General features: G+C 55.3%; 1 protein-coding gene across 2 annotated transcripts in view; it reads left to right on the top strand.

Moving 5' to 3' along the window:
• Window positions 1-16,625, top strand: part of TNFRSF1B (TNF receptor superfamily member 1B) — a 35,307-nt gene that overhangs the window by 14,524 nt on the left and 4,158 nt on the right. For both annotated transcript variants that reach the window (XM_074377409.1, XM_074377408.1), the window contains exons 2-9: window positions 3,747-3,846; window positions 5,584-5,712; window positions 6,124-6,273; window positions 6,720-6,813; window positions 7,254-7,483; window positions 8,060-8,137; window positions 8,718-8,752; window positions 14,105-14,312. In XM_074377409.1, the coding sequence (XP_074233510.1) occupies window positions 3,747-3,846; window positions 5,584-5,712; window positions 6,124-6,273; window positions 6,720-6,813; window positions 7,254-7,483; window positions 8,060-8,137; window positions 8,718-8,752; window positions 14,105-14,312 (1,024 nt within the window). The remainder of the gene's footprint in view (window positions 1-3,746; window positions 3,847-5,583; window positions 5,713-6,123; window positions 6,274-6,719; window positions 6,814-7,253; window positions 7,484-8,059; window positions 8,138-8,717; window positions 8,753-14,104; window positions 14,313-16,625) is intronic.

Here is a 16,625-nt window from a genome sequence, read left to right as displayed (position 1 = left end):
GGGAGGTGGGTTTGCTTTTTTTCATCTCCATTGCCTCATCTGTGAAATGGGCACAATCAGACGTGCCTCATAAATTGGGTGTTAAATTGGTCCTTCCTTCCCTTTCTCCCTCTGCCTTCCTTTCATCTATTATCATCTCTCCCTCTCTTATCTGTCTGTCTGTCTGTCTATTTCTCCAGCCATCCATCCATCGATCACCATCATTCATCCATCCATCATCTAATATCCACACCTATCTATCCATCCATCCATGCACCATCCATCCACCCATCCATCCACCCACCCATCCATCCATCTATCCATCCATGATCTGTCTTCTCCAATCCCCCCCTTTCCCCAACACACACACACAAACACTGGGTCACAGATTTCCCACCTTTCAAATGGGTGGTTAATGCTTATCAGTGATTTCCAAGTTTGTACAGAGGGACGCTGTGTTTTGAAAGGTTGGTTCTGCTAAGCATGCTGAGCGAATCCAGTACTACCCAGTGCATTTCCTCATTTTTAAATGTCAGTCAGAGCTCCCCTGTGGGTGGGTGGTGTGTGGATCTGAGCCTCCCCGAGGCCAGATAAAAGAAATGGAAGCTTCCATGGCCCCGCGTTTCCCAGTGGCTGCCCGCTGTGTTCTGGGGACCTCAGCCGACCCCTGGCCTGTGTGGCTCCTTTGCTGAACGGAGGCCCGGCTCCCGGGGCTTTGCCTCTGCCTGGCCTCTGCTCTGGTGAGCAGGGCAGCGGAGGGAGTGACCTTTTGTCCTGCTCTGCAAGGGGCTTTCTGTTCCTCATTGTTTAGCCGTGACAGTGCTGTGGTTTGGGTTTTTTTTTTTTCCCAAAGGATAAACAGGCCTCAAGATTGCTTAAGGGAGGGCTGACCCTTCCTGCCCGCTGCCAGTAGCTCAGGGCTGGAGTCACAGAGCAGCAGGAGGTGCGGGGAAGGGGTTCGCGACAATATGCAGCCAGGAAAAGACCCTGGAGGGGAGGCCACGGGGAGGATGCCGGGCAGTGACTTGGGGTCACAGGGGTCCAGCCAGCTGCCTTTGTCTTGGAACCCTTGGCCCATGGGTGGAGAGAGAGCCCAGACTTGGCCAAGGCAAGGCCCTTTCCCGTCAGGTCCTTTGGGCCCTGACAGGAAATCCTCCCCGAGGCAGGGCAGGCTGCCCTGGGCTGCTCCATGGGGGGCTGCCCCCAAGAGGGGAGCGAATTCCTCTCCTGCTGGGAGCTGCCCCGCCCCGTGGTGGCCGAAGGGACTAGTGGGGAGGAGGGTCCCTGAGACCTGTGCCGGCCCCTGGGGGGCAGGGGCTCCAGGGAGGGAAGCGCGGAGCCTTCCGGCCCTCAGGGCACTCTCTGAGTGTCTGAGGCAAGAGGCTGCTGCCCAGAGGGCCGGAAGCACAGGAAGCACAGGGAAGGCCCACTGCGGGGGCTGTGAATGGCGGGGATGGTCAGGGCCTCGGCTGCAGTTACTGGTGATGTAACAGCTGAACGGTGGTGCCAGGGGGTGCTGCAGAAAGCCTGATTTCTCTGGTTTTGGGGCTCCCCTAGCCTTCGCTCGATCGCTGGGTCTCCTCCGTGTGCCCCGCCCAGGCCATCTTGCTCTGGCCGTGGTGCCAGTCGGGCAGGTTTGCTCAGCAGTGGGCCATCAGAATCACCTGGACAGGTTTTCTTCTTTTCCTTTTTTCCTTGACAGTACAGCTTCCTCGACCCACGCTCGCTCGGAGCCTCTGCTTCTTTGCTGGGGAGGGAGTCGGCATTGTGACACATCCCCAGGTGCTTTGGAACCCCCTCTCCAACTGTGAGGATCCCTAAAAAGGGGCTTTGCTCCAGGACCAAACAGCGAGGGAAGAAGGACCAGGGCTGAGTGTGTGACTGTGTGTGTATGTGTGTGTGCGCGCGGGAAGAAAGACCAGGACTGAATGTGTGTGTGCATGCTTGTGCGTGTGCGTGTGCGTGTGCATGTGTGTGCACCAGCTTACAGTTCAGGTGGGAATGAAAGTTACTTTTTCAGGCTCTGTGTGATGCAGAATGGTTCCTCACTTCCCTCCTTTGCTGGCCACCTGTATCTCTCCCAACCTTCCTAGAGCTGACTTCCTGGGGTTTGGGACCAGGCCTGGGGTGGGTGGGAGTTGGGGAGAGGCTTTAGGGGCCGATCAGCAAGGAGGGTGCACCTGTATTGGGGCTTCGTGGCCCTGGTGCCGGGGTTGGACCCCTGAAAGAAATGACATTCTTTTGAAGTCCCCTGCTGAGATTGGCCACCCCTGAGCACCTCCTACGTACCAGGCTCTGGGGTGTCAGTAAAAAGTCCCCCCGAGCCTGCAGCCTCAGAGGGCACCCATCTCATGGGGGGCACAGCCCTGTGGGCCAGGAGTCCTGAGGGAGGAAGTTGGGGGTTCTGGGTCTGAGGGAGTGTATTCAGGGTGGGGTGTGGGCCGGGAGGCCTCCGGGGGAGGCTGCTGTCAGAGGAAGCAGAGGGCTCTTCCAGGCGTTGGAGGCAGCTTGGCCAAGGGTGTGGGGCTAAGAAGAGCCACAGGTGGCTCCACAGCCCCTTGGGGTCGTCCCCCTGATGCTTCCAGCTGTTGACACCGAATCATGTGCTGCCAGGGTGGATCTGCCAGGCCGAGTCGGGGAGGTGTCTGGGTTTCTGGGCTCACTTGTCCTTGATGCAGGGACCAACCAAGGGCCCGGCTGCCCCGGCTCCGGCAGTCACGACTCCCGGGTGATGCTGTGGAAGGGGAGGGGGAAGGCACAGGGAGAGCTGCCTCCCTCCAGTTCATGCACCCAGGCCCCCACGGGTAGGGAGGGGGGCTCTGGAGCGTGCACTGTGCCACAGTGTTGGTCCTGCCTGAGGGCTGGGAGCCATTATGGGGCAACACTCAAGACAGCTGGGAGATGGGTGCCCTGCTGGTATAGGGGGTCTGAGTAGGGGGCAACGACATCCACTGACTAGGGCACCTGGGACACATCAAACGGCACCTGGCACCCATTAGTGCTCAAGAGATAGAACTCTTGTCATCAGCAAATATTCGTCTGCTGAGCCCACACTTTGCTGTGGGCCCTGTGTTGGAGGCTGAGGGTCCAGAGATGATGAGGCTTTCATTCCTGCCCTTTGCATTGCAGATGTGGGTGTGTGCCTGTGCGCATGCATGGATATACACGTGTTTGTGCACGTACACCCCCACAGGGTGGGAGGACAAGAAGGTACCTGATTCCAGCACAATAAGATGACTGTTAGAAAGGGCATTTCCGGTGTTTAGAGAGAGAGCCCAGGGGAGGAGGAACCTGAAGCAGCCTGGGGGAGTCTGGGAAGGCTTCCCAGAGAAGGCAGCACTCAGCTGGAAGGACGAGGAGGCGATTACCAGGTGCAGGGAGGAAGGGGAGAAAACCTGGTCACGGGCTGCTCTGTGCTGAGCTCTGGGGTTCTCTGTGACAGAGGCCACCGCCCTCTGGGAGGCTTCAAGACCCCACCTGCCCTGTGTAGCTGTAGGAGCTGGCCCCACCCTCCAGCCAGCTGGCTCCACATCTCCACCTGCAGACATACGTGTGCTACACTGAGGAAGGAGGAGGAGGAGGTGAAAGAAGGCTGGGACTATCCCTTCTTCTACCTCTACCTGCTCTCCCACCGAAGGAAGAAGTCCCCTTGACGGTGGAATCCCATCAGGGAGAAGGTCAAGGACACAGGATGGGGATCTGGGCATCAGGTGTGTTGGAACCGTGAGTGGCCCTGCTGATGGTTGTCCTTTCCTTCCCCCTTCCAGGCTGTGTTTCTCCCCTACGTGCCGGAGCCTGGAAGCCTGTGCCGGCTGCAAGAATACTACGACACAAGGGTCCAGATGTGCTGCAGCAAGTGTCCACCTGGTGAGGGGCAGGCGCTGGGGCTCTCACCCTGAGACTGGCTGGGTGCCTGGGGGCTGGTGCCTTGAAGGGAGTGGCTGCGTACAGGGGTTACGGGGTCAGGGTCATGGCCTTTGACGCTTCCTTTCCACCCCATGCTCCCTCTTTCTTCTGGGCCTTTGCACATGCTGTTCCCTCTCCCTGGTGCCCTTCCCAGCTCTCTTCCCCTGGTTCACTCCTGCCTATCCTTTAGACCTCTGCTTAGATGTCCCCCTCCTCCAGGAGGCCTGCCTGCACTGCCTGGCCAGATTTGCCTCCTCCTCTGAGTGCCCACTAGCCCTTGGCATCCCCCATGGCAGCAGCTCTTTTCTCACTGTGATCATGGTCTGCCTCTCTTGTGTCACCCCCACTATGTGCTCCTCAGAGCAGGGTCTGTGGTTTGTTTCCACTGAATCCCCAGTACCTGGACAATGCCTGGCATGTACTGGGTGTTCAGTGCATATTTGACTGAATCAATGACTAGATTACTCATTTCACAGATGGTGGACCTGAGGCCTAACCCCAGTTGGGAAAGCCAGGTGGCCCACGTCCTGGTGCTGTCCATCCATTCATTCATTTATATGTTCATTCCTATAATATTATAAAGCATCTGCTAGGAGTCAAGCACTGTTCTGAATGCTGAGAATACAGCAGAGAGCAAGGCAGATGAAATTCTCACCCTCATGGACTTTGCATTCTAATAGAGGCATAGACAAACAGGCCAATAGAGGAAATAGACATGTGGTCCTATCAGAGAGCAAGTTCTGTGAAGGAAACAAGGTAGGGGAAGGCAGGTAGAGACAGACAAAGGAAGACATGCTGTGTTATATGGAGTGGTCCTGGAAGGCCTTTCTGAGGAGCTGACAGGTGGGTAGAGAGGTGAGAGAGTGAGTCACGCAAATATACCAGAAACAGCATGTGCAAAGGCCCTGTGGTGTTAGCCTGTTTGGTGAACTTGGAGGACAGTGAGGCCACTGTGTGGCCCAGAGTGGATAAGTAAGCAGGGAACACAGTAAGGGATTTAGATTTTATTCTGCAGGATCCAGAAAACCATTGGAGAGCTTTGAGGCATTAGCCTGAGACGTGGATAGGCACATACGTACCTAACACCTCCCATGGCCATTTAAAGAGGCCCCAGAGGGAGTGACTCTTCTTTTTTCTCTTAACTGGCAAGGTCTTGGTAAGAAGTTACTAGATTGGCCCAGCAGTGAAGATGGCAGGATGAAAATGGGGGCAGATGCTCAGAAGAGAAACTTCTTAAAGGTTTGCCTTCGTGTTCTACCAGCCACTGGCATGCCTTCTTTGCAGGCCTTCGGGAGTCCTGTGTCTTCATTCTTGATAGGATACCAGGGATGGCTACTCGTGCCCACCCCCACTTTTTTTTTTTAACCTTTCCCAGCTGGAGAATTTTAGCCTACTATAAAGAAGAAAGGAGCTGACAAACCAGTTCTCACTAAAGTGTCATTGACTAATAGGACAGGTCCAATGGTGGAATCCCAGGCATCCGAAGAGAGCAGAGGGGAAGATATTTTATGAGCACTGAGGGGTTCAGAGATGGAGTGACAGCTGGTCCACGCTTGATGGGAGATCAGTTGATGCAGAAGTCAAAAGCTCCCATCCTTCCCAGGCGGACCCAGAACCCTGGGGCTCTGAGGGACAGAGGATGAGCCCCAAACCCTCCCCGCCACCACCCCACTGAGACTCCTGGCCTTGCTTTCTCAGGCCACCGCGTGCAATCCTTATGCAACAAGACCACAGACACGGTGTGTGAACCCTGCGAGAAGAGCACATACACCCAGCTCTGGAACTTGGTTCCCGCGTGCTTTAGTTGTAACTCCCGCTGCAGCTCCGGTGAGTCGCCCAGAGAGAGGGGTGGTGGTCCTGGCATCCTTCCCTGGCCACCATGCCCTCCAGCCCCTTTGCCTGAGAGTGCATGCACAGCGCTTTATTGTTTATTAAAGGCATCCTCATCCTCTATCTCGGCAGGGGGCAGGCCGGCCAAGGGCAGCAGTGGGAAAACTGTGCCCCCTGTTGTAGGGTTGAGGAGGTTGGGCCTCGGAAAGCAGGCATGCTCGCTCATGCTGGGATGGAGACCCTGTGACAGATTGTCTTTTTGCCCCGTGCTGAGGGCAGTTCACCTGTCTGCTGGAGATCAGAGCTCTCTGTGGTTGGTGGGGCTGGTTGGGGAGATGGGGTGGGCATGGTGGCGGGCAGGGCCGGTGGAGGCAGGAATGACCCTTGGCTGTCTTCTTGCTCCTGTAGACCAGACAGAAACTCAAGCCTGCACTCCAAAACAGAACCGCATCTGCACCTGCAAACCGGGCTGGTACTGCACACTGGGGAGGCAGGAGGGGTGCCGGCTGTGCGTGCCGCTGCGCAAATGTGGCCCTGGCTTCGGCGTGGCCAAACCGGGTACGGGGCCAGTGGTCCTTGGGGACCCCCTTAGGCCTCTCCTTCCTGGGAACGTCAGTGGCGGCCAGGTGCCTGTTACCCATCTGTCCACCCGTCCCAATTCACTCTTCCCTCCAGCACTTCTGGTTAGGCACCTACTGCGTGCTAGGCCCTGGGGAGTCCGAGATGGATCACATTAAGCCCCAAGCTATGGGGAAATGAGGTGGAAGATGAAGTCACTACAATTAGTTAAGGGCAAGCTGCCCAGCTCTGTGTGTGTGTGTGTGTGTGTGGGTGTGTCTGTGTGTGGGTGTGTGTGCGCGCATGCGTGTGTGTTTCATGGGGTAGAGGTGCAGACGGAACCCCGCGGGCCCCTGAGACTTCCCTGGTCCAGTTCCCCTGGAGCCAGGGCCCACCTGTTCCATGGAGTATCTGAGTTGGTGACAGTTTCCGATTTCTCCCTGAAGGAACGGCAACATCAGATGTCCTGTGCGCTCCCTGTGCCCCGGGGACATTCTCCAACACCACATCGTCCACAGATACTTGCAGGCCCCACCAGATGTGAGTAGCTGAGTCCTTTGCTTCTGGAGGAACAGAGGTGGGGTGGGGGTGCTGTCCCTGGACGATCATGAGGCCTGGAGCGCAAAGCAGCCGCGCCACCATGCCTGGAATCCCCCCAGTTACTCCCTTGGGTTGAGGCATTGCTGAGCCCTGTTCAACACCAGGACTGGTTTATCTGACAGTGGGTTGGTCCCTGGACAGACAGCACAGTGAACAGGAGCCTTGCCTTGGAAGTCAAGACTGGGTGGGAGGCATTGGGAAAAGTCGGGTGGGGACAGGAAGGGAAGGGACAGTCTTGAAAGAGGGCGTGGCACAGGAACTCACTCCCCTAGCCCAGCTGCCGGGCTTCCTGCGCGCTGGCCTGGCTCCTGCGAGTGAGCCCAGCTACCCTGAGCCCCTCGGTCCTCTGTTGCCCCCTGACCAAGCCTCCTCCCCGTCAGCTGTAGCTCGGGAGTCATCCCTGGCACCGCAAGGATGGATGCTGTCTGCACGTCTGTGCTCCCTACCCAGAAAGTGGTCCCCGGCCCAGCCCCCACGAGATCCCAACACGCGGAGCCAACTCCAGGGCCCAGCACAGCCCCAAGTACCTCCCTCCCACTCCTGATGGTCCCAAGTCATCCAAGTTCCCCAGTTGAAGGGCAGAACGCCGGGAACATCTCTCTTCCAATTGGTGAGTCACAGGAGGGCCCTTTCATCCTTTTTTTCTTCCTCTCTTCCTCCCTTCCTCCCTCCTCTCTCGGAGTCTTACCGAGAGCCTGCTAGGGGCTGGATCCTGTGCTGCAGCCAGGGGTGCACGTGGCGTTGAAATCTCCTTCTCCCAAGACTTGGTAATGCCACTGCGAGTTCCTGGGTGGGGAGAGGTAGGGTCAGCGTTTTATTTGAAAGTGGAGATGGTCTCCTGGTTGCTATTTCTGACAAACCCATTAAGCTGTAAAGACAGTGGCCTAGGCCAGGTCACCTCATGGGCCTTCCTTCGGGGGTTAGGACTACCTCAGCCTAGAAGTCTCAGACTCGTGGCCCTCAGCTGAGTGTGGCCCACAGACGTATTTTGTTTGGTCCACGGATTCTGGTTTGTCTGCTTTGTAATTGAATTTGAGAGCCTCTGGATGGGGCTTGCCCCTCGCCTGCAACAGCCCCAGTCATCTTTGGTTGTTGAATGACCTGCCCTGACCTGACTGGACCTGGAACCCCTGGTACACTTCAGTTTGCATTTTGCAGCTGTTTCAAGCTTTTCTTTTCCTTCCAGGACTGATTGTGGGTGTGACAGCCTTGGGTGTGCTAATATTAGTCGTCGTGAACTGTGTCATCATGACCCAGAAGAAAAGTAAGATTCCGTTCCTTCCTTCTTTCATCCGTTTATTCACTCATTGGTTCAGGAAGCTTTTCTGGGGCACCTCCTGTGCGTCCAGCACTGGGCACAGCCTTCTGGGTGGGACAGAGCTGGGCATGGTAGTCCCTGTTCTTAGGAGCATAGAGCCTGGGGCGGAAGGCACTTCCCATGACTTACCTCCTGAAAGGCAGGACACCATCAAGGCTTATCCCAGAGGGCAGGAGTCCAAGATTCTTGTCTGGGAATCCTGGGGGATTCAGGCCTTCCCTAGCAGGTGACATATGAGCTGGGCAAGATTTTGGTGGGGACAGGAGAGCAGGAAAGAAAAGGCATGCAAAGCAGAGGGCATGGTCTGAGCAAAGCGGGGCAGGGGCTGAAGAATGGTGGGGGGCGGCGGGGGGGAGTGGAGCAGTGTCGGGCCAGCTGGAGACTCAGGTATAGGGGCTTCTGTGTACCTTGTCGGGAGATAATTGCTTCCCTTGGGGCTGCTTCTCTTTGGGCCCCATGCTCCCTCCTAGTAAGAACAGACATGGCCTGAGGAAGTCACTCTCTGACTTTCCCCCTCTCTTTGCAGAGAAGCCCTTCTGCCTGCAAGGAGACGCCAAGGTGGTGAGTGCCCCTCTGCCTTCCCCCTCCTCCTCCCCTGGTCCCCTTCCTGCTGGGCTGGGTTGTCCCATGGGAAGCAGTGAGTTCTATCGGATGGTCTGTCCAGTTTCAGGGAGGGTGCAGAGCCCTAGGAGGCTGAGGAAAGGCCGGCCACACCCTCCATGGGCTAATAAAGGAGACTGTGAGTGTGAAAGGCCACATCAGGGAGCAGGGGGCTAGTGCTGTCAGTGGTAGGCATGTGGTCACGGACGCACGGTGTGACCTTGGGCGGACGTGAAATTGCTCATGGCTCTGTTTCCTCACCATTCAATGGGGACAGTGTCTCCTCAGCCCAGCTTGCGAGGTGGTGCTTTTCACCCAGCTGGCACCGGTTCTCAGCAGCTCCGTGATGTTTAACAAAGCACTTCCTCACGGAGCCGTGGTTTTCAAACTGAGTGCTGGGGTAACCTGGCGTTCCCCAAAGGGCCCTGGCTGGGGGTCATCTCTAGGGTTGAGGTGGAGGCCAGGGCCCTGAGTCCTCCCCCAACTTCAGCCACAGCAGCTCACCTCTGATCTTTTTTATGAAGCAGGGTCTGTGCAGGATTTTTGCTAGCAACAAAACACTGATGTAGTATTTTATCAGTTCGCCGTCAGGAAGGCATTTGGCAGCAAGTAACCAAAAACTTAAGGGTGACCTAAAAGGGCTTTATTTTCTCTCATACCATGAAGTCAAGGGGCCGACAGCAGCTGGAGTGGTTGAGTTGCACTCTTCCATGAGGCCAGCAGGACCCCAGGCTCTGCCATCTTTAGTGTGTTGTCCTTTGTTTTCTTGCTTTTGATCTATGTCGTCGTAAGATGGTGATCACCACTGCAAACGTGACCTCCAGGTTTGAGGCAGGAAGAAGAGGGGAAAACATCCAGGACAGCCATGCTCCCTTTTACAGGGAACTACATGCTTTCCTAGAAGCCCTGGGTAGACTTCTCCTTTTATTTCTTTGTCTTATGTCTCTGGCCAGATGGTGCAAGGGAGGCTGGGAAACGGGGTGCTTTGCTTTCCTAGCCTTTACAGTGGAGGAGGACCTGGGAGAGGGCTTGGAAATGAGTGTGGGGTGATGTAATGCACTGTGTCTGCTGCAACCCCACACCCAGTAGGCAGGGCAGGTTTTTTTTACCCAGTTTTACAGATGAGGAAACAAGAGTCCAAAGCCTTCCATCCATGTCCCCTGTCCTGCTGGGACAGGGTTTTTCTGCCTCAGCTGTATTCATGTTTGGGGCCTGATAATTCTTTGTCTTGAGGGGCTGTCCGGTGCATTGCAGGCTGCTCGGCAATGTCGCTGGCCTCTCCCTCACAGATGCCGGTAGCATCGCCTCCCAGGAGTGAGAACCAAAATGTCTCCAGGCATTGTCAAAGGTTCCCTGGAGGACAGAACCGCCCCTGGTTGGGAACCAGTGCCTGAGGGTTACACAGGGTTTTGGATGTGGTAGGAACCAGAGACTGATTTCATCTCCCAACTGTGCTGATGAGAAAAGCAGTGCAGAGAGGGAAGGCGACTTGCCCAAGGGCACACAGCAGTATGTCTCTGGACTCCTGGCCCAGTGCTCTTTGACCTGCCCTCTGGTACTTCAGCAGACAGGAACACTGGTTTGGGAGTTCAAACCGTTTCTCATTCCCCCAGCGTGTGAATGCTACGCCTTCCTTTTTCTGGCTTCAGTCCAGTGGTGCTGACAGCTGCTGCCTGGCAGCACATAGACCAGGTGCGCCGTCTCAGCTCCACCCCGGCAGCCCAGCTGCCACTTCGTCTTTCCCGATCTAGTGTTTTTCAATATTCCGTGCAGTAAAGCTGTCCCAGGTGTGGCCTGTAGCCCCGACTCCCCTTTCGCTTCATTCAGGTTTATGTTCATGAATGTAAACTACTGTTTGTTGAGTGCTGTTGTGTTTGGAGCCCAATGACATGTTGGTCACTGGCCCTCCAGGTGGGAAAAACCCCCAAACCCCTGATTTGTGCTGTTTGCTCGTTTCTGTGTTATAAACTCCCACTGTGGCCAATTTTAAGCTACCCAGACCTTACTGAATGTGGAGCTGGGAAGAAACACACACAGGTCTGAGCTGGTCCAGCACCACACTGGCTGAGCCCCTGGCCAAGCTGTGTATCCTCACACACCCCCTGTGAGGTACACAGTAGCATCATCCCCATTTCACAGAGGGAGAAACTGAGACTCAGGGAGATTCAGTTACTCAGGGAAGGTTAGACTCAGGGAGTGGCAGAGCCCAGGTTTGAAACTAAGTCTGAATTTGCAGGCCTTGTTTTTACCACCATCCTGTTCGCCCAGGGCAGACTTTCACAGTTGTTCCCAGCATCCCCATCCCCAGCAGGGCCTGGCCTCAAAGGTTGGTCACCTGCCCAGCTGCCCATCAGTGCCCGGGCTCCCAGCTCTGCCCTCATCCCCGCACTCAGCCTGTGCCCCACTCTGCTCCTCAGCTGGCTGGCGGTGGTCCCCACTAATGGCTGCGTAGTCACCCTCCTGCCTAGGCTGCTGGGGTTGAGAAGACGGTGTCTCAGCACCGCCCTGTCCCTCCTGCTATAGAAATAATGCCAAGGCATGGCGGGACAGTGGCTTCCCTTTGTTCAGAAAAGGCCAGTGAATCCATGTGTGTGAGCTCACCCACAGTCACCCCCACAGACACACACATTCATATGCACGTCCTTAATTCATAGAGAGGGAGAATGTTTTGAGGCGCTGAACATGGGTCAGGCACAGTACTGGGCGTTACTTAGTCTCCCAGCTGTGCTATGCCCGACACAGGCAATGTGAGTATTGTCCCAATTTTACAGCGCAGGAATCTTAGGCTCAGAGAAGTGAAGTAACTTTCCCGAGGTCACACAGCTAATGAGAGTGGCCTGAGGCACAAACCTAGGAGAGCCTCTCTTCACCACCTCCAGCACACTCATTGCACCACACACAGATGTGCACACATGCCCCACCACATGTAGGCAGATGAGTGTGCAGGCTTCATACACCCGCATACCTGCATAGACAGGTGTGTGAGCCTCGGGAACATGGGCTGACATGTGTCACGGAAGCAGACCCAGCCAGCGGCTTTGTCAGCGTCTCTGCTTCTGCCTGTGCCTGGGCCTGGCTAGTAAGTGAGGGGGGCAGACTTGCAGCATCATGTTTGTTGAATGAGCCCCTCAGTGCTCCCCCAACTGGGGTCCCAGCCCAAGGAACAGGACTCAGAATGCAACTGCCCCTCTCAGAGCCTGCCTGAACTTGGCCACTTGTGGCTTTGGGGGAGGGAGACAGGCTGTGACCTTTGTGGGTTTCTGTTCTGCACCGCCCTAGCCACCAGCATAAAAGCGGGACACAGACAGAAAAGCCCCTTCTCTGGAGGTTGTGAGGAATGACATTTGGATGCTTCTCCTCCCCCTCCCCCTCCCTCTCCCCCGCCTGTCTAAGCTCAGAGCAGGGCTTGGGGGTGGGGTCCAATACCAAGGTCAGACCATCTGAGCGAAGGTTCAGCATGAACTTGAAATGCCCTCCGTTCCTCCAGAGTCGGGGGCAGTGAACCAGAGAGGCAGGACTCAGTGGGAAGCACACAGCACTGGTACACTGATCTGGGCTCCTGTCCCTGCCAGAGACCAGCTGTGTGATACTGAGCAGGAGACTCGCCCTCTCTGGGCCTCCGTGGCCTCATGGGGACTGCTTGCGAAGGATCCATCCAGCCTGCAGTGAGACTCTGTGAGCTGGCCTCAGGACACAGAGGACTCAGGGAGGGCTCAGGCAGGGCTGGGGGCCCGGGGCTGCGGGGATCGGCAGAGCTGCTCCATCAGTCCAGGGAAGGTACTCCCATCTGCCAGTGCTCAGAGCATGCCTGGAATTGTAGTTCCCTCAGGAATGAGGCCGGGGTGGGCCTCAGCCCTCCCTGTGTCCTGCACCTCTGACCCTCCCCTCCCCTAACCGTGCTAGGCTAGGTCCCTCCAGCATCTCACTCACCTTGGACCCTCTCGTCCTGGGCAGACCAGGGCAGCGGGTGAGAATGTGGCCCCTCTGTCTTCTTTCTTTCTGGAATCCAATGATCTCCCAAAACCCCACGGCGAGGGCTTGTGTGCCTGTTTAGTTAGTGCTGACGAGCAACCGCCTCAGAGTGAAATTCCCAGGTGCTCCCAGCACGGGTGTCCGGAAACAGGGCACTTTGTCTCGAGCCTCCAGGGCTGAAACCCCAGACACTCAGGAAGGGCTGGTAGGTTCCAGCCCAGAGGCACCCCGTCCTAACTGTGTGAACTTGGGCAGGCAAACTCAATCTCTCTGGGCTTCGGTTTCCACGTTTGCAAAGTGAGGACACACTGGGCTCCTGAAAGGATGGGTACAGATGGTGTCTGGAAGGGCTTCAGCACAGTGCTTGGCACTGGATGGATTCAAGTGTTGGCTAATATTTTATTATTGTTGTTGTGATTCATAAAAGTCCAGACAGTCAACACTTAGGCTTTTTGGATCATCTGGGTTCGGTCATAGATGCTCAAACCTGCCATTGTTGTGGGAAAGCAGCCACAGACGCTACATAAACAGATGGGAGCAGCTGTGTTCCAATAAAACTGTATTTATGGACACTAAAATTTGAACTTCACATAACTTCAGGTCATGAAATATTATTCTTTAAATATTTTTTCAACCGTCCGAAACTGTAAAAACCATTTTTAGCTCACAGTCTGTACAGAAACAGCGACAGGCTGGACTTTGCCCAGGACAGTAGCTTGGACAGTAGTTTGCATAGCCCTGAATTAACCAACCCTTGACTGGCGCTTGCTGTGCAACAGGCAGTATTCTGAGTGCTTTACAAAACTCAGCCATTTAATCTTCACAACCGCCTCGGGGGTAGGTTATTTTCCCTTCATAGATGAAAAAACAGAGGCACAGAGAGGTTGAGTGAATTGTCCAAGGTTGCAGAGCTAGTGAGTGATGGAGTCATGATTTGTATGCATGTGATCTGGTTCCAGAATCCAGCTCCTCGGCTGCTAAGCTGAGCCACCTCACTCTGGGCTGTTGGGGTAACCTTAGGAAAGTCGCTCTTCTTCTCTGGGCCTCTGCTTCCTAATGCAAAATGAGGATGAATATCCTGGCCCACCTCTAAGACTCTTTGGTGCACAGGGCCACATGGCCCCTGCCCTCTTAGGGCTCACACTCCGGTGGGGAAGGCAGATGCTAATCATGGAAGCCATGGACAATCACACATCCTAGACGTGCTGTGCAGGGGAAGAGTGTGTAGGCGTGGGCGGAAGTGCCATGTAAACTGTGAAGTGCTGACGGCGGTGAGAAGGAAGAGGGGCCGAGGGGCTGGGGCAGGGGCCGACTGCCCTCCGTCCTCTCCTCCCCATCCAGCCGCACCTGTCCGCCGACAAGGCCCGAGATGCCCCAGGCCCCGAGCAGCAGCACCTGCTGACCACGGCGCCAAGCTCCAGCAGCAGCTCCCTGGAGAGCTCGGCCAGCGCCACAGACCGGAGGGCGCCCACCAGGTCCCAGCTGCAGGCGCCGGGTGCAGAGACGGCCGGCGGGGCTGGGGAGGCCCAGGCTGGCTCCGGCGGTTCAGGTAAGAGGCAGGAGCCCACCTGGCTTCATCCCCCCGCCCCCCGCCCCTGGTTTCCATATAAGCCGTCTCATCCGGGGCCTCCCCTGCAGGACGAGGCCTGAGCTCCTGGTAGGACACTGGGACCCTGTGCCACCAGCCTTGGCTCCCCTCAGCCCTGCCTCCCCCCACCCCTCAGGTGCACCTGAGCCACAGGCTTCTTTCTGTTCTCTGAAGTCACCACCTCCCTCCCACCTTTGCCCTGTGGGTTCTCTCACCAGGAACATCTTTCCTTCTAGACTGACTCAACTTGTCCTCTGAGTCCTCCATACCCAAGCAGGGAGTTTTCCTCCATATTATAATATATATAATATATTATATATAAAATAGCATATAACATAATAGTACATATTAATAGTATATTGTATTAAAAATAGTATATATTGATATATTAATAACATTATATACATTAATGTTACATATAACATATAATGCATTATAGCATATAACAGTATTATATGTCAATATTATAAGTCACTACATGAATAATATATTAATATTATATGTACCATAACATAATATAATTAACATAATATATCATAATTATGTTTATTGTACATTATTACATGTTTTTATAATACAATCTTATTATATTAATTCCTATTATATTTCCTCATCCTATCAGATGAAGAAACTAAGGCCTAGAGAGGTTAAACAGCTTTTTCAAGGTCACAGCTAGTAAACAGAAGAGCCAGGAATCACCTTTGGGCTCTCAGGGTCGGGGTCCAGAGCCTGTGGCTAGAAAGCTGAATGAGTTAAGTGATGTCTCTGGGGCTTCACTCCCTGTGGCCTGTTACCCGATCTTTTTGGGCTTGGGGCATCGGGTTGTGGGGTCTGGAGAAGCCCATGCCCTGTTTACACCGTCTGCATTTTGCCCTGCACTTGGTCTGTGACCAGGGTCACCCCTGGTGAACATCTGCAGTGCCCACATTGGAGGGGGCCCCTGCAGGGATCCCCCAGAAAGCCTGGGGCTTCCTTGGGTGTGCTTTGTAGTGAGTGGCCAAGTCCACTGGCCTGCATCTCTCCCTCCCATCTGGCAGTGCTGGCTGGTGGGTCAAGGCAGTGACCATCATTCTGTGATGCCCTCCTCGCTGCTCTGGTGCCATGAGGATCTGAGCAGTCTCCTTAACCCCATCGAGCCTCAGTTTCCCGGTCTGCAGATAAGTGTGGCAGCTCCTTGGCAGGGCTGCAGCACCCTTTCCTACCTGCCACCGGACTCAGGAAGTGGACTGGGGTGTCCCGCTTTTATATTCCCACCATAGCCTGCCCTCATCAGTGTGATGTCTTGTCAGTGGCCCCTGCCCCAGCCTAAAAACTCCCCGAGGAGGGGATAGGGTCAGTGGCTGGAGCAGCAGGTGGCCCTAAACGTTTGTCAAATGAATGAGTGAGATTCAAATATAGACTCTTGGTCTTCATCCAACTCTGAGACTCCTCTTTCTGCTTTCTGGGTGACACCTCTCCCACACCCATCCTGGTGTGGCCCCCATGTGGACCCCTGAACTTGTCTGCCCACCCCCTCTACCCTCACTTCTCTGCTCCTTCCCCAGCTGTCTCTCTGGCATCTGCCCTCCCCTTCTCTCCCTCCCACCCCAACACCTCTCTCCACTGTGGGAACGGGTAAACCTCAGGTCTTTGCCCCTTCGTGGTCTCCTGTCTGCCCCCGCACTGTCTTGTTCACGATGTGCAAAGGCCGTGGTGACTCTGGGTGACATTTGGGTGCTGTGGAGGCACAAGGTGGAAATTTCCTCCCAGCTCGGTAATTTCAGTCCTCCCTCCTCTGGGCCTGTTTGGGGCTGTTCTGAGCCAAGCACTTGCTGGCTCCATCCTCCTCCCAGGCTTCCCTGGAGTCTGAAAATAAACTAGACTGGAATACAAACAGCCAGCCCTCCCTGCGCCCCCGGGACACTCAGCGGGTCCCTATAGAAACAGGAGCAGTAGCTATTAGTTTTTGAGGGGCGCTTATGTGTCCAGCCCTTACTCTGCTCTCCTCAGCTTATCCATCACCCAGTCCCTCACCAACTCAGGACACCTAGATGCCCGCATGGCTGGGAGGGCAGGTGGGGCTGAACCTGTGACCTGGAGCCCTTCCTGCCTGTCTGTGGGTCCTATGTAGCCAGGCCTCCCTGGTCTGGCTCCCAAGGGAAGCTACACATTCATGTTTTTAAAATGTAAACTCCTGAATTTTAAATGTTGACAGCCAATTCACTTAGAAACACTACTACCTATAAGAACAGAACATGCCTGTGAGCTGGGTTTTATTCATTCACATAGGACCAC

The sequence above is a fragment of the Camelus bactrianus genome, chromosome 13 (assembly GCF_048773025.1).
Source record: "Camelus bactrianus isolate YW-2024 breed Bactrian camel chromosome 13, ASM4877302v1, whole genome shotgun sequence".
NCBI classification, from domain to species: Eukaryota; Metazoa; Chordata; class Mammalia; order Artiodactyla; family Camelidae; genus Camelus; species Camelus bactrianus.
The sequence above is the reverse complement of the archived record's forward strand: the minus strand, read 5'-3'. Positions and strand labels throughout refer to the sequence as shown.